At 43.8% G+C, this 23799-nt stretch overlaps 1 protein-coding gene across 1 annotated transcript in view; it reads left to right on the top strand.

The window, feature by feature from the left end:
• Positions 1 to 23799, top strand: part of RYR2 (ryanodine receptor 2) — a gene marked incomplete at both ends in the record, with an annotated part of 539514 nt that overhangs the window by 493005 nt on the left and 22710 nt on the right. The window contains 11 exons of the mRNA XM_080918509.1: positions 1809 to 1889; positions 3205 to 3293; positions 5399 to 5527; positions 8716 to 8820; positions 10694 to 10775; positions 11867 to 13164; positions 14346 to 14410; positions 16817 to 16964; positions 20061 to 20147; positions 20973 to 21194; positions 22848 to 22978. Of these exons, the coding sequence (XP_080774635.1) occupies positions 1809 to 1889; positions 3205 to 3293; positions 5399 to 5527; positions 8716 to 8820; positions 10694 to 10775; positions 11867 to 13164; positions 14346 to 14410; positions 16817 to 16964; positions 20061 to 20147; positions 20973 to 21194; positions 22848 to 22978 (2437 nt within the window). The remainder of the gene's footprint in view (positions 1 to 1808; positions 1890 to 3204; positions 3294 to 5398; positions 5528 to 8715; positions 8821 to 10693; positions 10776 to 11866; positions 13165 to 14345; positions 14411 to 16816; positions 16965 to 20060; positions 20148 to 20972; positions 21195 to 22847; positions 22979 to 23799) is intronic.

Here is a 23799-nt window from a genome sequence, read left to right as displayed (position 1 = left end):
GTGTTTCAGCTTATAGTCAAGAAATCACCACTATGGCAACAATAATGAATGTTTGATTATAATGTACTGTCTTTTAGGCACAGGAATGGACTAACTACCTCAGTGTTGTTACTTTAGAGTTAATTTTACTGAATCCTTTTTCCAAGGCCATTGACATTTTGAACATGAAAAATATACACACATAGATATACATACATACATACATGGATGCATGCATGCATGCATGCATACTTACATGCATACATTCTATGCTGTTTTCCATTTTCTGAAATAAAAAGTATCAATGGGCTCACAGGGAAAGAACCAATATGTCTGAATGAACTCATGATCGTTTGATTTCAGTATCATTTTGAAGAGTCTTCTGATTTATGTGGCTCATGAAAATGATACCTAGAATCATCAAAGGAGAGTTTAGCTTGTCTATCGGCCTACACTGGTTCTCCTATCATGGACCTAAGCATTGAGGAATGGACTTATCAGCCATGTGTGGACGTTCTTCCTGCTCTTTGAATTTGCTGCATCAGTAGATCAGTACACTTGGCAATTTTAACATTTCTTGAGAGTGAGCAGGGAAACAGGTACAATGACTATATGTACTTTTTTAATGTTTACATTAGTTACCAAAATGGTTTTGCTTCCTACCCCTACCATTATATGAAGCCTCTCACTTTGAAAGTCACAGACTACGGACTGGTAAGTCCATCGGCTCTCCTGTCTCCACGGTCATTCATCTTCCTAGCTGAGCCCATGCACATTGGTTGCCAAGTGTTCTTTCTCAACCCAAACTCTCCCCAGCCCATACAGTTATTCTTTTATTTAAATACATCAGTACATCCATTCACTGGCAAAGCAGTTTTCTTTGGTCATTTTTTTTCTTTCTAAATAATACACATTCCAAAGAAGAAGTCCATAACTTTGACATTTTTTTCCAGTTGCACTTTTTTTTTTTGCTTTAACAACCAGTTTTCATTTGTGTGATGCTGTTTCGTGTTTGTTTGTTTCTTTCCTTGTGCTTTTGTGTCTAGAAGGAAACTGGGATTGTGAATTGCAAAATAGGTGAGGGATCAAGCCCTTTCCTACGTCTTCATCATTAGTCATGACCTATGTAATACTTTTTATAATTCAACATGGCTTCTGCCCAAGGGCTGGCCACCTTGCCTTCTCCCCTTTCTCTGTTAGTGATCAGCTCTCAGCTGATCCCCTAAGTCTTTCGTGGGGTTTCACAGGGACAGTCCTTCCAATTCTCTGAAAACACTACCACACTAGACATATCTCTATTTGAGACACCTGAGCTACTTACTGCCTTTTTTACTTAGTTGACTAGTTGATGAAAATTAAAGTGAGGTGACCATTTCAAGCAATTGACAATATTCGTGAAGATCTTTTAATTATTATTTATTAAACCCTTGGTGACGTTCTGTTTGTTAGTGGCTTTGCCATGAACCATGTAATCCTGCCTCAGGCGCAGAGCCTATTTATAAAAGATGTAGAGTTCATTATTATTCACGGCACAGGGAAACAGGGAAGGAAGGTTCAACCATTGGGTTATTTGTAAAATGTTGCCAACCCATGCTGCTACTTCTAACAGAGAGAAACCCAAGTTTCAAGATTCACCTGTTCTTTTCTGATACAGAAAAAGCACATCTATCTGCCAAGCGCATGATCCTAGGAGCTTCAGATAGAAGCCCAGTGGCTGGGACCTGGTTCTGTTCTGGGTGCAGAAAGCTGCTTGCTGGGTGTGCAGCTGTTGGTGGGGGCAAGTGGGAGGGCACCTGGGGATGGTCACTGTTCATTTGTCCTTCCCACAGGAGAGAAGGTGCTTCAGGATGATGAGTTCACTTGCGACCTCTTCAGATTCCTGCAGCTGCTCTGTGAGGGACATAACTCAGGTGGGTGACGTGTGGTCCAGGCTGATGGTGGCAGGGGAGTGAAGCTCTCCGTTCTGACAGCAGTGACCTGTGCTTCCAACTGGGGCATGCTTGAGCATGGCTTTGCAGGCACTATGAGTAGAACCCATGCTTTCTAAGTCTTTGTATAGTTTCTCATCCTCCCTTCCCTCTTTGCCTCCCTCTCTGTCTTCTTTGCTCCCTCTCTCCCTATCTTTCTTCCTCCCTCCCTGCCTGCCTCCCTGCCCTTTCCCCTCTCTCCCACTCTATCTGCCTCTCTTCCTACTTCTCTCCCTCCCTGCCTGCCTCCCCACCTTTCTCCTTCCTTTCCTCTCTTCCTGCCTCCCTCCCTTTATCCTTGCCTAACTACTTCCCTCCCTCCCTCCCTTTCTCCCTCCATCCATCCCTCCCTCCATCCCTCTATCTTATCCACTCCTCTCTCCCTCCCCAGTCCCGTGTTCCCCTCCCTCTCATACTTCCTCTCCTACTCACTCCCTTCCCAGCTGCCTGGCCTCCTCCTTCCTGTCTCAGTCTGAGATTTTTGAGACAGAGTCTCACTATGTAGCCTTTTGCTGGCCCCAAACTGGTTGTGTACATCAGCTTCCTCCAGCCTCTGTCTCCCAAGTGCAGTGGTTACAGGCATTCGCCATGTTACTGGCTTTGCTTGCTCTTCCTATTATTGTAATGTTAGTAAAAGCAGGGGATGTGGTGATGATGATGAAGACAACAATAATGATGATGATGATGATGATGATGATGATGATGATAAATTAGATAGCTTCACAGTAATGTGGATGGCTTTTTTTTTTCTGTTTTTTTTTTTTGTTTTTAATTGACCTTGGGCAGCCTGCATTTTGAAAAAGACAGGAACCATACCTCACTGTTGCCTTTGTTTTCCAAACATTTTTGTGCAGAACTTGAGCACACAAGGTACCTGAATAAAAAATTCAATTTTATGTCCTCAACCACTTATATGTCCAGATCTCTAAACTGTGAGATAAGGTGATGCTTGCAATGCCTTAATCTGGAGCTGAGCATCGGCCTTCTGTGAAATAGGTTAGGGGAGATGATCACTCACTTTGGTTTTCATTTATGTGGCTGGAAGTCGAACCCAGGGTCATAGGCACAGGAGGCAGGCTACACCACGAGTTAACTGGAGGTTTACGGGAGATGTGAATGATTTCATGTTCAAAAGATCAGACAAACACTACCTTTGGCCTCTTTAATGTTACTATTAGGTGGCATCACTGACTTGTAAGGTCACCTTACTTTGTACTCCTGGGAGGCTCTTAATAAAAAAAATGTTGGTTTCATGTAGATTTTCAGAATTACCTGAGAACCCAGACAGGCAACAACACCACAGTTAATATCATCATCTCTACTGTGGACTACCTCCTTCGAGTGCAGGTAAGTGGTCACATCTGCCAGCCATGGGTGGCAAAATGTGTGTGGATTTATGGCTAAAGTTTGGGCTTTACCTTAGATTCAACCTTCCCACAGTTCTTAGATGCTCTCTATCTTCTCTCCTTAATGTGTGCTTTTGTAACCTCTCCTTCTGAGATCAATAGTATGTTTTGTGACGAACTCTGACCCACCGTTCCTGCTTCTTCAGTTGAGTCATCGCTGGGGAGAGAGATCCAAACATACAAGAGCCCATTCCACTGCTCCCCTGCACTGGACTTTGACATCCCAAGCTGAGTTTCACTGTTGCTTTAGTGATTTCACTGATTTGAAACTTTGCCCAACACCTTGTTGCTTAAAAATACTTCGGACACTATAATTCCATTTAACTGGTTTTCCAGTCTGGAGCTTAAGGGGTTAGACTGTAAAATGACAGCAGCTCTCTAAGTGTTTTCATTCTCTCACTTCCTATAAAGAAAGATCTGGGCCCAGGATTAAACAAGAAGCAGACCTTTTAATATCTTAAAAGAAAAAAAGAAATTCTCCCTGGTACCAAGATTCTAACCCAAAGTCTTGAACTCTGACTGTATACCAGCACACCCTTAAACTTGTGATTTTCGTCTTAAGTTGTTCCTACCATTAACACACAGCTGGAATTATATCATGACATCACCAGACCAGGCCTATCTTCCTCTGAAAATAAAGAAGTTTGACCAGTTTAATGTCTCCTCTCCTCTCCTCTCTTCTTCTTCTCTTCCCTCTCCTCCCCTCTCCTCCCCTGCCCTGCCTTGCCCTCCTCTTTCCTCCCCTCTCCTCCCCTGCCCTGCCTTGCCCTCCTCTTTCCTCGACTCCCCTCCCTTCCCCTCCTCTTTTCTCCCCTCCTGTCTCCTCTCTTCCCTTCCCTCCCCTCCCCTGCACTGCCTTGTTCTCCTCCTTCCTCCCCTCCCCTTCTCTCCCCTCTCCTCTCCTATTTTCCTTTCCTCTCCTCCACTCTAATCTTCATCTTTAACCCTTCTTTTGCCTCTCCCCTTTCTCTCTCCTTCCTTCCCATCCTGCCTCATTCTCTCTCCCCTACCTTTGTTTCTTCCCTCTCCCCACCATGAGAAAAATCCCCTATGAAGCAAATATATCCAAAAGCACTTCTGAAAGCATACTTACGATTTCCGAAGGACTCTGTCACCAAGCTCAAACATAGCCTGTATCTTCCACAAAATGATGTTATCTATTTAGTCAATGAGGGAACCCTTTTCCAAATGTGTTGATGTGGACCATGCTGTTAATTAGATTTCTCAGCCCATGCCCAGACAGACCACACCAAACACGGTTCCACGTGGAGAGGTTTTAATAGAACGGGATGGGGCAAGGGTCAAGGCCGGGCGAAGAGGAGAAAGAGAGCGAGGAGGAGAGGTTTTGGTCTTTTGTAGGGGTAGTGACTTCACTTGCTCCCAGGTGAAGATGGGATTCAGAACTGATGTCTTCTGGGAATGCTTTGGCTGTTTCCATGGCAATTGATGTGCTAGGTTCCTGTCACCTGTGGGTGGAGCCATTGCTGGAGGAAGGGGCTATTCTAATGCCAACAGACCATCTCTGTGAATATCAGTCTCATGGGAGCCTGCTTGCAGCTCTCAGTGATTGTGAGCAGAGCAGCCACTGTCCATGGACACAGAAGTTAGAAACAACGTAGCTCCTAACTATGGAATCACCCTGGTGAATACCCCTGGCTTCTTTGGAGAAAAAGGAGGGTAGACTACAAAACACCATTCCATGGCCTCTCTACTAGCCAGGCTCACATTATAAACATCTAAATCCACTTATCGGACAAGTACATTAGTTCCCTGGGTCACTCCATCCATCTAATCCACGATCATCAGACAGTGATTCTCAAAGCTACATCCTCTGCTTGTTATTCCAATAGGGAGGGGTGTTGCTGGAGGTAACAGGGTTTTTCACACCCTGCTCTTGGGGAGGTTGCTGATGACAGCTGTTCGCTTCACAGCTTTCCTTTTGCCACTGTTTTTAAGGTCCCTCTGTGCTGGCATCCAAGCCTGATGGGGTCAGTGAGAACTGGCCAGTGCTCTTCCACATTCCACAGCATGGTCTCTGTTTTCCAGGAGTCCATTAGTGATTTCTATTGGTACTACTCTGGCAAGGACATCATAGACGAGCAGGGACAGCGTAACTTTTCCAAAGCCATCCAAGTGGCGAAGCAGGTGTTCAACACGCTCACAGAGTACATCCAGGTAAATGCCAGACATTTCCGATGGGTAAAGAAAGAAAGGAATCGCTGCTTTAGAGAGACTCTTCTGAACTGGGCCTGGTGGCACAGACCTGTAGCTAATCAGATGTGAAGTAGGAAACTCTCAAATCCAGCGCCTACCAAGGCTGCAGAGTGAGTGCTAATCTGGGCAACCTGGGCAAGTTAGTGAGGTCCTGTCTCAAAATAAAAATAGAGGCAGATAGAGGTCAGTAGTAAAACACATACCTACTTTAGGTTCAATCCCCAGTACTTATAGATAGGTGCACAGGTATATAGATGGTAGATAAATTGATAGATAGATAGATAGATAGATAGATAGATAAAGATAGAATTTAACTAGTTATCATTGAATCCATAGAAAATTTGCCTAAAATATATTCCACATCCATATTGTATTAAATATATATATATATATATATATATATATATATATACTTTTGATTCATATACTTATTTTTTGTATGTGTGGGTGCCCAGAGAAGTCAGAAGGGAGTGTCACATATCCTGGAGCTGGTGTTCCAGGCAGTTGTGAGCTGCCACTTGGGTGCTAGGAACTGAACCTAGGCCCTGTGGAACAGCAGCAAACACTTTAAGCCTCTTACCTCTCTCCTCAGCCCTTTGGTTCATTTTTTGTCTTCTCTTTACCAATATCTACACTAAATATGAGGCTGAGGCGTTTAATTAGACACAGTGAAACTGGAGTCATTAGAGAGGCTCTAGAGGAGCGGTTTGTACAATGCTGCATTTATGGGGCTTATAATAAATGTTGATCACTCAATAAATGTGAGAGAAAGGAAAGAGAAGAGAAACTGAGCTGTTAATGCATAGTTTATAGTATTCCAGAGACCATGAAGCTGAAGTTGAGTAGGAATAATTAAAACATCAAGTCTAAGAGCCTGCGTTTAGATTTGCTATCAGCTCCTAGAAGCAAGCAGCCTAAGGTGAGCAGGTTCTTGGATGTACACTACATTCTTCTTAGCTTTAAAGAATATATGTGGGTGAAATAGCATAATATCATTTCCCATCATAATTAGCATGATTTCCCAATTCTGGAACCAGGCAGTACTTCCTTTGCTAAAATAGAAGGAACTCGTCAATGAACTGGCACAAAGAAGCTGAAGACTGCAGGTGAGTTAGTCACTCTCCCGCTCTTCAGGGCCAGGGAGTCAAAACGATTTACAAAGAGTAACTGATCAACATCAGGACAAAGGATCAGACTTAGGTTTGACTTTGGTGTCAGTATCGTTTTGTTGTCTTCCCAACAGGACAAGATCTCAGAATTAGAGTCTCTTTCTTGCTTGTTGATTTGAAGGTCAGGTTAACCGCTTGGCTTTTGCCTTTGTCACTTGGAACCTCCGCACTCTATTTTGACTTTCAGCCTGTTTTAGTCCAAAATAATGGCTCTGTGCAATGTCCATTTGGTAAGGGAAAAGTGGGTGTTCAGCCTTAGGCTGTCAACTGTGGTCTTATCAGGACTGCCCACACAAGTCCTAGTTAGTCCAACATGATGCGAAACTCTTGCTCTGAAATAGAATCTTAAATATGCCCCAAAGAAAACTGTTGCTAAGCAACAAAGGCCAAGCTGATTTTCTGCTGTTCACCTTGCTACCTGTTCTCCCCGATACCTTAGCCATGCATTAGTGTGTCGCAGGTGCACTGCAGTAACGGCAAAACCCTGCAGATCTATTATTTTGAGGCCAGATGTAAGTTACCGTGCATGGTCTTCAATCTTGTTTCAAAGCACTGTCTTGGGTTTCATTTCTGTGTAAGGTCCTCCAGTCTAGCTGGCCTGCAAGGCTCAGTACAATCCTCTGGGCTCTACCGCCTTTTAAGAGTCTAAGATTACAAAAGCACACCTCTGAATCTATCTTTTCTTAAAAGTGTAGATCATAGGAATTAAATCCATCTCATTAGGCTCACTCGAGTCCTTTTTGTCCATTGAACCATCTCCCTCGCCCATATTAAAATGTAGGAGTTTAACAAAATAAAATAAATTGAGATTTAAAAATAAACTATCTGTTAGATAGTAAAAGACCCTTAGGGGAGTGATATGCAGAGATAGTATCAAACTTAAGGAATCGAATGTAGTTGCTAGTGGTTCCATTGAATTGTATTTGTGAGAGTTACTTGTGAGTTCAATAAGTTAGCTATTTATAAATCAAGCCTAGCCAGCCTGCAATTGATTCAGTGCTCCACCAAGGTGGGAGAACTTTAATCCTGTGTTTCTGGAAGTAATAGTATTTTAAATGATGCATCTAAAATGTAATGTATCTTTAAAGAATCACCTTTTATGCATAGGTAATATATGATTGGCTGAATAATGCTTCTAATTAGAGGTTGCTTGTTTGCCCTTGACGACTGAGCTCATGTTATAATTATGTGGCTGGGTTTGGGTTCTAAGGGAGACCAAAGCTAGAGTTCTTTCAGCCAATAGTTTCCCAAAAAGAAAAAAAAAAGTATTATAACAGATTCATTTCCTTTGGATTCAGTGTTAATGAAATTAATGATCAATATTAATTTAAAAATTGTCAGTGGTTATACTGTTTGCTAAATAATCATAGAATTAAAGCATCAAAGAGTTGTTTCCTCTGTGAATATTGTATCCATATTACTATTTAGGAATGAGGAGAAAATTTTCTTCTCCTCCTAAGCATATTTTCATATTTTGTTGTTGTTTGTTTGTTTCTGTTTTCTGAAAGGGTCCCATGTCATGGAGGCTGGTCACTAGTTACTAAGTAGCCAGAAATGACCTTGGCCTCCTCCCTGAGCTGGTGTCAGGGGTCTGCACCACCACACTAGTCACACTAGTTTATCGCATTCTTTTTACACAAGGTAGTAACTGTCGATTTGACTGAACAACCAAACCATAACTACCCTCCTATAAACAGAAGAAATGATCGGTGTCCCCAGCATGTTAATTCCCATACAGAAACAAAGCATCAAAATCCCTGAGACACTTTTAGGTACATTTAACTAGATAACTGAAAGATGAACATTAACTGTGGGGGCAACCTGATAGCTCTACCTTGTCCCTTCTGTCTTATGCCTCTGTCTTCATAGATAAGGAGCTGGTAATGAGATGTGTGAACAGTTAGTTTTCTACTTCCCCCAGACTTTATTTGGGCAAATAAACCATCCGAAATGATCACTGTCTCTCTGTCCATGCTATAGGGTCCTTGTACTGGGAATCAGCAGAGCTTGGCACACAGCAGGCTGTGGGATGCGGTTGTGGGCTTCCTTCACGTATTTGCACACATGCAGATGAAGCTGTCTCAGGTAAGTGAATGGCTTTCACAGTGGGTTAGCAAGTGGGTACTCCATGGATGGGAACCACCAGCAACTCCACTTGCTTCCTGAAGTTCGATACTATCTCTGCACACCACTCCCCTATTTTGCTCTATATCAAATATTTTACTCTCTATCTAATATTTTATTTTTTTAAATCTTAATTTTTTTTCTTTTATTTTGTAATTAGGTCACTTTATTTTAATAAACTCATAAGTAAAATATCATAAAGCTAGTTAAGGTATATGATTTTTTTAAAGACATGTATGTGTGCGTGTGTGTGTGTGTGTGTGTGTGTGTGTGTGTGCGTGTGTGTGTGTGTTGGGTATATGCATGTAACTGCAGGTACCCATAAGTTCCAGAAGAAAGCCATTGGCTCTCACAGAGCTTGAGTTTTATATGCTAGCTAATGAGACTCCTGATATTAATGCTAGGAACTAAACTCAGATTCTGGGCACGAGCAGCACGTGTTCTCAACCACTGAGCCATGTCTCTATCCCATACATCAAATGATTTCATAAAAACACTTTATGTCCCTGATGGAGAGGGCACCAGCTAACTAAAGAACGCACTCTATCTCAGAGTCCAGTTTGGGTGAACCAAGTTGACTGGGGAGACTCAAGTGCATCGTCAGCAAGTCCACTGGGTGACATACTACAGAAAGCTCCCACCCATGATATGGAAAACTCATAAAAGCAGTGCATCTGCAGGGTCCCCATGAAGCCGGGGCAGATGCATTACTGCTGAGCACCCTACTATCAAAACCAAAAGCAGTGCGTGCGTGAGCACAGAGGGAGAAGAAAAAACGTGACGGAGGAGATGGCAGCATTGTCCGATCCCCACCTCCCAGCTCATTCTCTGCTCCCTGTTCACTGGGAATTTTCTTCCCTCTTATGGATACTGCAAAGGGATTTGAAACTTGTGATAAGTTTGTTAAGGAGGGCAAGTTCTTACAGGGTCACACACAAGCAAAGATGACAGTAACGCTACCAGGAAAGCAATTTCTCGAAAGTCAAAGAGAAGACAGTGGTTATAAAGAAAAATAAGGAACAGGTTTTGATGTTAATTTCTAACAAAGACTGTTAGAAATAACTTGTTGCTTTCCTACTTTAATGCATGTCTCATTGTAAATTAAGGATGCATGAATAGAAGAAATGTAATCTCATCCCTGGATAAATGTGTCTCTTTGGTGCAGGGCATCTTGCAGGTATCTGATGGCCTGACATACCTGTTGGTAATGAGTACCCAGCACATGACAGAAAAAATGAATATAAATGTTAGGATCAGAAGAGAGGTGACTGAGAGGAAGAAGGCACTAGCTGCCAAGCCTAGAGACCAGGTGTGATTCCCAGGACCCACATGGTGGAAGGAGAGAGCCACTCCCAGTAAACTGTCCTATCACCTCCACAAGCTTACAGTGGCATATGAGCATGCACACATGCACATGCACATATATGTGCACTTTCTCTCAAGATAAATAAACACGTATAAAAAAGAGTAAGAAGAAAGGAGTCCGGGCAAAGAAAAAAATACTGTCTTTTCAATTGAAAACTGTGTCTAATATACAGAGACAGCTGGATCTTGTCCAGCCTTAGTATGTTCCCCAGGACTTGGATTCTTCTACACACCTGTTGGGCACATGTCCTTGCAGGTACTTCAGCATAAGCACATCAAAGTGAGCAGCTAAAGCTCTTTACTTCATCAGCAGCTTATTTTCAGTAAGCCATGTGTTCATATTTGACTTTCCATAGTTCTACAATGCCGTAAGGAGCTTAGTGTCTGCAGCCAGGAAGTTCTCTGTGAGACTGATGTGATCTCGCCACACTGTCTTCCCCTCCTCTCAAACGCAATGCATTGTTTCCAGGATTCCAGCCAGATTGAGCTCTTAAAGGAACTCATGGATCTCCAGAAGGACATGGTGGTCATGCTGCTGTCTATGTTAGAAGGTAGGACTTTAAATGCGCACTTACTTTCAAGTCCTCTTTTATTCTTTCCAGACAAATTTGTGCTCTTATTTGGCATCACCGTGTAGCGAGGCATCGAACCAGGAAGCAATGCTCAGCAGCTCTAATGCATCGCTGGGTGTCTTAGTTTCTTTTCTTCTTGCTGTGATAACAATCCCCAGTAAAAGAAAACTTAGTGAAGAAATGGTTATCTCTGTGGCACCTTCTATCCTGGTGGAGAAACTGAGGTGGAAGGGGCTTGAAGCAACTGGCTATGTTGTATCCACAGTGAGAGAGCAGAGGGCCTACTAATGCCCAGCTCTTTCTCCAGGATCCCCTGCCCAGAGGATAGTCCTACCCACAAGTAAGATGGGTCTTCTAACACAAGTTGGTGTAATAAAGATAATTTCCTGCAGGCATTCCTAGAAGCCTACATGTGTCTACTACACAAACATGTGACAGCAACATCTGTGACATCTTTCCAGTCATAGAATTCTGCCCGTTTGGTGGTTCATGGAACTCCATGTTCTAGGAATACAGTCTTCTGTGTGATTTCTATTTAGAAAATAACCCCAGTTTTCTGAAGCTGGTCAGTAATCTTTTTTTTTCTTCTGAGTCTAAACTCTGGACCATGAAGAGATACAGGATAGTGGCTTCCATTATAAAACAGAGATGGAGGGAGGGAGGGAGAGAAAGAGAGAGGGAGAGGAAGGGGTAGAGAGAGAAGAGGGAGGAGAAAAGGAGGGGGGAGAAGAAGGAAAAGAAGGGGGGAAACTCAAGCTCTCAGGGCAGTAAGTGCCCTTATCTGATAAACCATTCCACAGGCCCAGAGATATGATTTTATCTGTGGAACATAATTACTTTCCAGGGCTCTCCCTATACTTCTTTAATCACCTTTTGAGTTATTAGATTACAAATAATTATCAATCTGTTCTCGGGGGCCTCATACACTACGAGGAAATTTAAATCAGTGACTTTGGTTCGTGTTTAATCCCAGGTTTGTATGATTATTTATTTATTGATTGATTGATTATAGATACCAGCTTTGTCAAAGGCGCTCATTTTTAAACAACCACCAATGCTTTTTCCTCCAGGTAATGTGGTGAACGGAACAATAGGTAAACAGATGGTGGACATGCTTGTGGAGTCATCCAACAACGTGGAGATGATCCTCAAGTTCTTTGACATGTTTCTGAAACTAAAGGACTTGACATCCTCTGACACATTTAAGGAGTATGACCCTGATGGCAAAGGGGTCATTTCCAAGAGAGACTTCCACAAAGCCATGGAGAGCCACAAACACTACACCCAGTCAGAGACCGAGTTCCTGCTGTCCTGTGCAGAGACGGATGAGAACGAGACACTGGATTATGAAGAGTTTGTCAAAAGGTTTCATGAACCTGCCAAAGACATCAGCTTCAATGTCGCTGTCCTGCTGACCAACCTCTCGGAGCACATGCCCAATGACACGAGGCTGCAGACCTTCCTGGAGTTGGCCGAGAGCGTCCTCAACTACTTCCAGCCTTTCCTGGGTCGCATTGAGATCATGGGCAGTGCCAAGCGCATCGAGAGGGTCTATTTTGAGATCAGCGAATCCAGCCGAACCCAGTGGGAGAAGCCCCAGGTCAAGGAGTCCAAGAGGCAGTTCATATTTGACGTGGTCAATGAGGGAGGGGAGAAGGAGAAGATGGAGCTGTTCGTGAACTTCTGTGAGGACACCATCTTTGAGATGCAGCTGGCGGCTCAGATCTCAGAGTCTGATCTGAATGAGAGGTCAGCAAACAAAGAAGAGAGCGAGAAGGAGAGGCCAGAAGAGCAAGCCCCACGGATGGGCTTCTTCTCCCTCCTCACCATCCAGTCAGCCCTGTTTGCTCTCAGGTACAACGTCCTAACCCTTGTGAGGATGCTCAGCCTGAAGAGCCTGAAGAAGCAGATGAAGAGAATGAAGAAGATGACAGTGAAGGACATGGTCTCGGCCTTCTTCTCATCCTACTGGAGTGTGTTTGTCACCGTCTTACACTTTGTGGCCAGTGTCTGTAGGGGCTTCTTTCACATTATCTCCAGCCTGCTGCTGGGGGGCAGCCTAGTGGAAGGTGCTAAGAAAATCAAAGTGGCGGAGCTTCTAGCCAACATGCCAGACCCCACTCAGGATGAGGTGCGAGGAGATGAAGAGGAGGCAGAGAGGAAGCCCTTAGAATCAGCCCTGCCCTCTGAGGACCTGACAGACTTGAAGGAACTGACCGAGGAAAGTGACCTGCTTTCAGACATATTTGGCTTGGATCTGAAGAGAGAAGGAGGGCAGTATAAATTAATTCCTCACAACCCAAATGCTGGCCTCAGTGACCTCATGACCAACCCCATCCCTGTCCCTGAGGTACAAGAAAAGTTTCAGGTACTTTAAATCACCATTAATCGTTATTAAGGCCATTGGGTTCTCCTTCTCTTCTCTCTCCCCTTTCTCCTCTCACTCCCCCCTTTTTCTCTCACCCTGTCAGCACCCCTTCCCAAACACACATGTGTTCTGACTCTTTCTTGCTCTTATGCACACACACACATTCCCTCCCCCAACTCTCTCTCTCTCCAAGTGGATAAGATAAGATAAAGAAGGTAGTTTCTGAAGTGAGAAAAGCCAGTGGAAAGGAGCTTTGGGAGAGGAGGGTGTGTATAAATGGTGAAAGCTAGGAGGACACATGTTCATAGAACTCTTATCTCAGTATAAACGAAGATCCCCTGTATGGGTTACGGGTTATGAGTTGGAGTTGGCTACACAGCTCTCCAAATGCACCCAGGGGTGATATAATGGTGCTTAGAGAGCTGAGCATATCTCTGTCACTGAAGCCTGGTCACTATTTTTGTCTGGTTACCACAAACCGGAGTCATTTGAGAAGAGGTATTCTCATTCGAATAGACAGACCTCTATAAGGGTTGGTGTGGAGGCAAATATGTCAGGCATTCCCTAAATTAATGATTGATGTGGGAGGGTCCAGCATCTGGGCAGGTAGTCCTGTCGTATATTAGAAAGCAGACTGAGAATGAAGATGAAGCCAGGAAGCAATGTTCTTCCTGCCTCTGCTTCAGTTCCTGCCTCCAGGTTCCTGTCCTGATTTCCCTCAGTAATGGAACGTAAGCTATGGCACGAAACAAACCCTTTCCTTTCTGGATACTTTTGCTTGTGGTGTTTGTTCAAGTATGACACTTTGCAAGCATGAGGCCTGGAGTTCAATCCAAGGAACCCACATTTCAAAAGGAAAATGTCAAGTGTAATAGCATGGGCTCATAATCTCAGCTCAGGGGAGGCAAAGACAGGCAGGTTGGTCCCTGGAGTTCACTGGCTAGCAAAGGTAGGAATCTCAGCCCTGTCTTAAAAAACGAAACAAAACAAAACAAAAACAAAAAACTGAGTTGTAAGTCTTCTGAGGAACGATGGCTCGGGTTGTCCTCTGATCTCCATATGCAAGGCCACACATACACATACCTACCTAAGAGACAAGAGCACTTGCACCATATACAAACACCTACAATAATAATAAGACGTCCTTGTTTTTGTTTTTGTTTCCTATTGACATGTTCAAGGAGCAGAAGGTAAAAGAAGAAAAGGAAGAAAAGGAAGAAACCAAGTCTGAGCCAGAGAAAGCTGAGTATGTACCAATACAGGCTTTCCTCTGTGTCCAAGAACCTCTTGGCCTGGCCCCTGCTCTTTGAAATAGATACTCTTACCTTGCTAAGGCGTCACATGACCCCATCTCAGATCTATGTGACAACTAGGACCTCACCTCCTATAGGGCCACCTGGATTACCCCCAACTAGGGTCTCTCTCCTTTTTACATGGACACTCCCTGTTTGTGATTCTCCCCTGAGAGACCCCAGTGTCTCTCTATATATGAGTACACTGTTGCTGTCATCAGACACACCAAAGGAGGGCATTAGATCCCGTTATAGATGGTTGTGAACCACCATGTGGTTGCTGGGATTTGAACTCAGGACCTCTGGAAGAACAGTCAGTGCTCTTAACCACTGAGCCATCTCTCCAGCTTCCCCAGTGTCTTTCTAAAAGGACTGATGCATAAAGCTTATGTATGAATGTCCTGTTAAAGATGGGAAGAAACTAATGTGGCAATTTTATCTCAGTGTGTTCTGGATTTCTGTGAGCATCGTCTTAGGCCACATGCATAGAAATTTCTTAGAGGTAGTTAAAAAGGAAAGTTACAGGCTGGAGAGATAGATTAGCTAGTAAACCACTTGCTCCATCAGCTTGAAGTCCTAGGTTCAAACTCCATAGCCTATATCAAATCCTTGGTGTGTGGTGCAGATTTGTTACCCCAGTATCGAGGAGAGGAAGACATCCAGGACAGCCAAACAGCCAAGTTAGCCTAATCAGCGATCTCTAGGCCACTAAGAGACTTTGTCGCTGGCAGGGGGGGGGGGGCGGTATTTGGTGAATGGTTTCTGAAGAGCCACACCTAAGGTTACTTCGTGGCCTATGTACACACACATGTGTCCTCTCACTCACAAACACACAGTGCAGATTCCTGAGCCCCATTCTACTGTGTTCATGCTAGTGGGAATGAGCACACACATGTGCACGTGTGTGTGTGTGTGTGTGTGTGTGTGTGTGTGTGTGTGTGTGCATACTCACTCACTCATGCATGTGCACATGCGTACACATGTGTATGGGCATACCTTCCCTGTTGTGGTACAGGCCTAGGGGGTCTGGATCTTCATGAGCACATCTGGTATTTTGGGGCTCGAATATAAACACAGAGGTAGGTAATGAGGAACAGCGAATGAAACTGGAAATGCCCAATGCTTTCTTCACAATAACTTTACATCAGTAATAGAAAAACCTTGTCCTTCATAAGTGAAAGAACCCAAAATGTACAGGGCTTTGATTTTAAGTCTCAGTGGTTAGAGACTGTTAACATTTGAATTATGGGCCAGCAGGATGGCTCAGCAGGTAAGTGTACTTGCTGCCAAACCCGAGTCCCTGAGTTCAACCCCCTGAGATCTATAGGCAAGTAGGCAAGGATCAACTCCTCCGCGTTGTCCTCTGACCTTCACTAGTGCACTATGACATCTGACCCTGCATATGACTGTGACCCCACCACAAATGCCACGCCTCCCCATACATACATACAAATGGCATGCCCTGATCCTCCACAAATGGCAAGCCCTCCCTCTCCCCCCAAAACAAATGGCATACCCCACCCCCAATACTTACAAATAAAACAGTTACCTCTAGGCCTTTGGGACGTGTGGCAGGAAGACTGAACATTCAAGGATGTCTTGGGTTATACAGAGGAAGTTCAAGGCTAACTTGGGCAATTTAGTGGGACCCTGACTTCAGTTGAATGGTAAAAGGTGGGGGGGGGGGCGTGCTGGGATGTCACTTCATGGCAGATCACTTGCCTGGCATGCATGAGGCCTTCCGGCCATAAGAAAAAGAAAGTAAAGTGTGTTGAACAGGGATGGGGGAGACAGGAATGTCTTAGCTGTTGTGTCATCTTGCAATCAAATGCCATACCACACAAGCAAAGAGAATCTGCTAAAATTTGGGTGTAAAAAGCTTTCTGGCCCGAAAAATACCCTTTTGATTCAAAGTCCACAGAATTATTCATCTGTGGGGAGGGCAGGAAATCTTTTTTCCTCACTCTAAAACCCAGAATGCTTATGATTGATTGGGGTAGAATTTAGTTTGGGAGCTGCAGGGGATGGCTCCCTGAGTTTGGTCCCAAAACCCACACGAAAGGCTGGACACAGTGGCTTGCTCTTGTAATCTCAGCACTTGGGAGGTAGAGGTGGTCAAGTCTCCGGGAGTTGCTGGCCAGGAAGCCTAACGTAATAGGTGATATAGTCCTAGACTGCTCACAAATCATGGTGACTAGAACCTGACGAGGAAGGATACTTAAGAATATCTGGACCCCACATGTATATGCATATACAAGCACATGCTTATACATGGACATATATGTGCTCACTTGGTAGTTTGCAAAGTAGCTGTGTGGTTCTTCGGTTCTATATGGCTTGTGATTCCTCTGCTTTCACAGGGGGGAGGATGGAGAAAAAGAAGAAAAAGCCAAAGATGATAAGGGCAAACAGAAATTGAGGCAACTTCATACACACCGATATGGGGAGCCAGAGGTCCCTGAGTCAGCATTCTGGAAGAAGATCATAGCCTACCAACAGAAGCTGCTGGTGAGACTTTTGGTATTAATTGGTTATCCCTGGTTATGTGTAGCACTGATCCCAAAAAAACCTACCACCCACATCTGAGAGTACTTGGGTCCCGAGTGTAAGAATAGTGGGATGTTTAACTGTAAATAGCACACTTCCTTCCATATGCTGTCCCCTGTCTGGAGTATTGACCATCTCTAATGCAGTGTGAAGGCTATGGAAATGATTGTTATAATGAATTATTTAGGGAATAATGGTAAGAGAAAAAAGTCTATATCCATTTAGGACAACATTTTTTCCAAGTGTTTTCTCTTTGCAACCGATTTGACTTATGAAGGCCCTGCCTTTATAATCAGAGTGCTAAGGAGATGTTTATCTATTCATTTTAGTGTATTTGGATTTTTAAAAGCACTTTGTTTTTATTTTATGTGTACATGTGAGTGTTTTCATACATTGATATATGGAAGTGCCGGGGCAGGGCTAGAAGAGGGCATCTGATACCCTGTAACTGAAGCTACAGACAGTTGTGAGTTACCATGTAGGTTCTGGGAACCAAACCTCGGTCCCCTTCATGGGCGGCCAGTTTGTCCAGCCATCTCTACAGCCCAGTGTATTTGTGACGTTTTTCAAGCTACTGTTTCTTCTGCACAGTTTACACTGCCTAACACTCCATGGCCTCTGCATGCTTTCTCATGGTCTGATATCCCCAAGGGCCTCTACATAAGTTCATGCTGCCTTAACACCTTTTGACCGAAGAACCGGCATCACGGCAGCTCTAGAGTCTTTCTACAAATACTTTGGAATCCATCAGCCATGTTTTCAAGGTTCTATAATAAAATGACTATAAACCAGGCATAGCCTCTTGGGCCCATGGAATTCATAGTTCAGTCCAGAACCTGATGAGTCTATGGTCCCACCTTGTACTAAAAGGAAACATGTATAAACATAAACATATTTTATACGTATAAATCTAACGAGTCAGCTTTTCAGTGATGATTATTCAAAATTTTTCTTCAGAGATGGATAAAAGAAAATGAAGAGATGAAAGAAAGAGATAGTTCTGCATAAGGTTTTATAGGAGTATTTCCCAAATCTTGTGTTTCCTCTATATTGTTTGCTACAGAGTCCATTGACCATACAAGTTTCTGAGATAACGTCGTATAATCATTAATTTGATGTGCATCAGTGGTTGCCATAGCAGCAGGCATCTCTCCTTGTAGATGTTCTGTAGGTTGGGTAGGCTCTTCGGTACCTTCTAGCAGCCCCGTGGTTCTTGAGGAACCTGTTTCTTCAGTTGCATAAGGAAAGCAACTGAACCTGTCTTTTCATTTCTGCCTCTGGCTTCCTATGTTTTCTAGCTTTATGTAACTCTTCCACCGTTCTCTGTCTCTTTGTAGCTTTGGCATCGACTTGCCAATTTTCACACATCAGACCAATCATGGCCATGTTGCCTGGCCCCTGCCCATAGATCTCTCTCCTCCATGTCTTTGTGACAGTCCCCATACAAAAGCCATAAGTCTTTTAGATAAGTCAGTCTCTGTGACCTATTTTATTACATCCTAGGAGATACATTTCACTGGCCCAGTGTGAGTATGTTATTAACTCCTAGTATAACTAGTTGTGGCAGTAAAGCCAGCCTCCCATTGTAGGAGGAGGTCCCCCACAGAGAGGGGTTCTGTCCATGGAGAGATCAATGAGAGGCATTGCCATGCTAAACTCATTCTGTGTAATAACAAATAGCAAATCCCAATGTGGCCTCTTCCCTTACATCCTCTTCTGCTGAGTTGCTTTGGCTTCTTCCGATTCAATGTACCATACCAACCAGTCATGTAGTGCTGATCTTTGGGCCCTTCCTCTCTAGTTCTAACATAGTACAGAAAACAAAACAAACAAACAAACAAACAAAAAAACAGTTCTTCTTTCAAGCTGCCTTGAAATTTTACCTAATTCCATGTCCACAGTTGCCATGGAGACCAACCTACTGACATCACCTCTTGTTGCAGCTATGCTTTCTGACCAGCTCCTGTTGCTTCTATTTCCTCAGAAGAGTTTCTAAGTCATTGTCTAGTTGTATCCTGTCCTCTTTAGTTCTCCCACAGCATCTTATCGCATAAAAAGTAAAACAGCAATCATACCAGTGGCAGCATACAAAGTGCCATATTTAATTATTAGTAGCATATTAAAATGAACAGTAGATTTTCCTCATATATCCTCATCAGTTCTCGGAGCAAATGTCAGAGGCTTGTTCTGTTGTACTCACATTACAGAAGAGACAAGATACACTTCGGGAAGGATTATCTCATTCATCCACATTCTGAATTCAAGAAATGCTAGGACAGACTTTACATCCCTGAAGTGTAGTCTTAGAGGTTGGAAATGGATTTAGAGATCATTGAGTCGATTTATTGTAATGGACAACTCAAATCCTCATCAGAAACCTTTAGAACTCAGCTGGTACTCACCTGCCAGAGTTCTTGCTTTTCCCCTACTTTTTTTTTTTTCCAAGCGCGCGCGCACGCGCACACACACACACACACACACACACACACACACACACACACACACACCATTAGTCTTTTTAATAATACCTCTGGAGGCCAAAAGAGGGCATCAATCCCCCCACAATTAGAGTTACAGATAGTTGTGATCTTCTGGGTGGGTGCTGGAAAGTGAACCCAGATCCTCTGCAAGGACAGCAAATGCTCTTAGCCCTCTCTCCAGCCCCACCCTTAATTAAAGGCCTGTTCACACTATCTGTGTCCCTCCCCTCTGTGTTGGCTTAGTCAGCTCCTTTGCCACCCCCAGGTCTGTGCTCCAGCTCCTGACACAAGCCTTTCCTAGTCATCTATTTCAAACTATCAGCTTGCTCCCCAAACCCTCACCTAAGTATCAATGTGCTGTTTGCAGTTCTTGAATAATATCTGAGGGTGTGGTTATTATCCATTGTCTCCTCCCTGGTGGAAGAAACTTTGTCCTTCGCTGTGTGCTTCTAGCCCAAAGGATACAACAGGCTCTCAGTCTGTAGTTTGGAGTAAATGAATGAAGGAGTTGTTTTAAACATTTGTACATTTCTGATCTCTTACTGGGTACCCTGTTCTTAATTCTTTCTCTCTTCAGAACTATTTTGCTCGAAACTTCTACAACATGAGAATGCTGGCCTTGTTTGTCGCCTTCGCCATCAATTTCATCCTGCTCTTCTACAAGGTACGTATGTGTGCTCTGGTGGGTGAAAGGCCAAAAGTGACTGATACCAGTGGAGAGATTCTCCTGCGAGCTGCAAGTGAGCACATCACATCCCCTGCAAGCTGCAAGTGAGCACATCACATCAGTTCTAAACTGCATCTCAACAGATGCCACAGGAAATGGTGCACTCGCTCTAGGCAAGTGAGTAGGTAGGACCTAGACAGGCTGGGATTGAGAAGGTTGAGTGTTACAGAGGCTTTACCCCAGTGCTCCTAGGACGATTCAGCTGGGTTTCTTACTTGTTATGACTTATGATGCCTGGATGTGACAGAACCTTTCTCACATGACATTATTTGGATAACTGAGAAGAAAAATACGTAGTGCTTTCTGCACAATTTGGAGTCCTTGTAACTCTTCATTGGATTAGCATGACCTTAAAAAATTAACAAGTGTGTGTGTGTGTGTGTGTTTGTGTACACGTTTGCCACACACACACACACACACACACACACACACACACACGTGCTCACCATGGTGTACAAGTGTAGGTCAGAGACTACCCAACAAGATTCTGTTTCTTCCTTCTACCATGTCATTTCCAGAGAATGGACTCAGGTCATCAAACTTGGCAGCAAATATTTTTCCTACCAACCCCCCAGCATAAACTTTAGACACATAGCTATTAATTGTATTTGCTGTTGGAAAAGCTGCATCTTACACTTTCCCGATAGTCTTTATGTTCTGACTTCACATGCAACTGTCTGCAGAGGTTGTGTTTCTGTTTCTTTCTGCTTGTGACGATGTGGCATGTGGAGAACTGACCGTATTTTAACTGGTTTGAATCAGGTCTCCACTTCTTCTGTGGTGGAAGGAAAGGAGCTGCCTTCCCGAACGTCCAGCGATGATGCTAAAGTGACCACCAGCCTGGACAGTAGCCCCCACAGAATCATTGCGGTTCACTACGTGCTGGAGGAGAGCAGTGGCTATATGGAACCCACCCTGCGTATCTTAGCCATCCTCCACACCATCATCTCCTTTTTCTGCATCATCGGCTACTACTGCTTGAAAGTAAGTCCCCGGTACCTGTGTGTTTAGAGTGTCTGTCTGTAGTTTGGACTTCTGGGGACTCTGGGGATGAGGTGAAATTTCCGACTGTGGCATTTCATGTGGGATGTTCTAGGGGCCCAGACTTCTGGGGCAGAAGGGAGAAGCAGGTTGGGATAAGGGGGCATAACAGGCTAAGGGCAGGAGAGTGGAATGGGTCCATAGGCATCCATCTCCAATGCCAGGACAAGAGAGAATGACCTCTCTGAGTTTCCACTGATCAGTCACTGATTTCCAGCATGCTTTTGCCTAATGATCATTATTTATACAGTGAACCTTTTTCAGGTACAACAAGACCACACAAACGTGAGCCACCCTCCCTACCACCCACAATCTCTCACAGTGAAATACATGCAAAGCACAAGTGTTCTGTTGTTAGGTGCAGATCTCTCAACATCTGTGACAGAAGACTCTCAATTCCTGCTACTTTATGCAGAAAAGAAGTAGCCTTTATCCCCATGTCCCTGCCGGGGGTAACAGTCAGCCTCAGTGAATAGAATTTGAGATTGTCACCTCAAATCTAGTCTCTCTGAGTGCTTGGGGACATCCTCACCTGTGCAGATATATCTTTTTTTTTTTTCACTGCCCCATGTCTCTGGCTATGAACTCTCATAAGATAGTTGAAAAGCTAGGGCTTGGAATAAAAGACTAGCATGTGAAATAAAGGAACTTTTTCTACCTTTTGTCCCCCTCTTCTCATGGGGGTAAATATTTCTTGATGCTTCCTCGGTGTTAATACCTCCCCACTGTGCTCACATAGAAGCTGTCCACGTGAAAGGGAATCATCCACAGATGACAGAGAAATCTTGTTTCACTCACCAAGACTTTTGTCAGTTGTGAGTCAGGGTATCTATTCCTGCACATCATGACCAAGAAGCAAGTTGAGGAGGAAAGGGTTTATTCAGCTTACACTTCCACATTGCTGTTCATTACCAAAGGAAGTCAGGACTGGAACCCAAGCAGGTCAGGAAGCAGGAGCTGATGCAGAGGCCATGGAGGGATGTCACTTGCTGGCTTGTTTCCCCTGGCTTGCTCAGCCTGCTTTCTTATAGAACCCAGGGTTACCAGCCCAGGGATGGCACCACCCATAATTGGCCCTCCCACCTTTGATCACTAGTTGAGAAAATGCCTTAGAGCTGGATCTCATGGAGGCATTTTCTCAAGGGAGGTTCCTTTCTGTGATAATTCCAGCTTGTGTCAAGTTGATACCCAAAACCAGCCAATGTTAAAACTTGAATTTACCTCTATATAACGTATGCATTAAAAAGCATGCATTCAGAGATGCAATATTTTTTAGCCATCTGTTCATAATGTATTTAAATATATATTGAATATTTTGTAATCGTCTGTTTCTTTTAGAAAAAAAAAAGAGTTTTGTTAATCTAATCATACATTAACCCTCATGTCTTTGAAACATATGCACGGGTATGTATGCTGCTTTCTCCTAAACCTTCTAGATGCTTCTTTTTCCCTGGATATAGTTGATTGATTTTTCACTAGAGTTTTTGCCTGCCTGCAAGTTCATGGAGAAATAGATCTTTCTGAGGGTTGTTTGGTACAGATAGTGACTGTGAGGCATGTCAGTCCAGCTAACGAATGTCTGATTCCCACACGCAGGTCCCCTTGGTTATTTTTAAGCGAGAGAAGGAAGTGGCGCGGAAGCTGGAGTTTGATGGGCTTTACATAACGGAGCAGCCATCGGAAGATGATATCAAAGGCCAGTGGGACAGACTGGTGATCAACACACAGTGAGTGAAGGGTTATCAGAAGCACTGCTGGGCTCAGGGATTTCAAGATGTCTAAAGAACTTCTCTGCTAGAGTTTCTGCAGATTTGTTAAAAAGTTCAGCCAAAGTGAGTAGCAGTTATATATTCAGCCAAGAAAATCAGAAGACTAAGGACTTGGAGAAGCCTAAAGGATGCTGTACTCTCTGCCCCTCTGATCTGAACCTCTTAATCAGAATGTGCTTGGGGGCTGTTTCCACAGCGCCCACGGAACTGCACACCCTTTACCCAGTGTTCAAGGGAATTCGCCAATAGGCTCACAGCACACAGCACAGCATCATCTCCTCCAAATGCAGAGGAAGAAGAAATTATTCATCAAGGGAAACAGTGTAGCATCTAAGGCAAACATTGAGTTTGCTAATGTGCCCGCACTTCCAGAGGACATCACTAGCTTAGCAAATGTCCCAATGTGATGTCACTCACATATAAATCCATCCCAACTTACAACTTCCATAAAGTTATTGACAGTGCATTTTTTGAGTGTTTATATTCCACAAGAATCAAATACGCTGAGTTTGTATTTTTTAGCTTCTTGTCATCCTTTTCCTCATGCTGAGGACTGAACCCAAGGCCTCGCCCACATTCTGTAAATACTCTGCTGCTGCTCTGTCCCCAGCTCTGGAGTTATTGATTCTTAAAAGTTACCATTTCTAGGAGGCTCCACGTTTTCCAGTAGGGAATAAGACTCTAACGTCATAGCAACACCGCGGCAGATTTCTAGTCTACTAGTTTGTTCTCTTTTGGAGGGGTTAGGACTTGAACCCAGGGCCTTGAGCATGCTAGAC

Source organism: Micromys minutus (genome assembly GCF_963924665.1).
Source record: "Micromys minutus genome assembly, chromosome: 6".
Classification (NCBI taxonomy): domain Eukaryota; kingdom Metazoa; phylum Chordata; class Mammalia; order Rodentia; family Muridae; genus Micromys; species Micromys minutus.
Note: the sequence above shows the minus strand (reverse complement) of the source record. Positions and strands in the feature narration are given on the sequence as shown.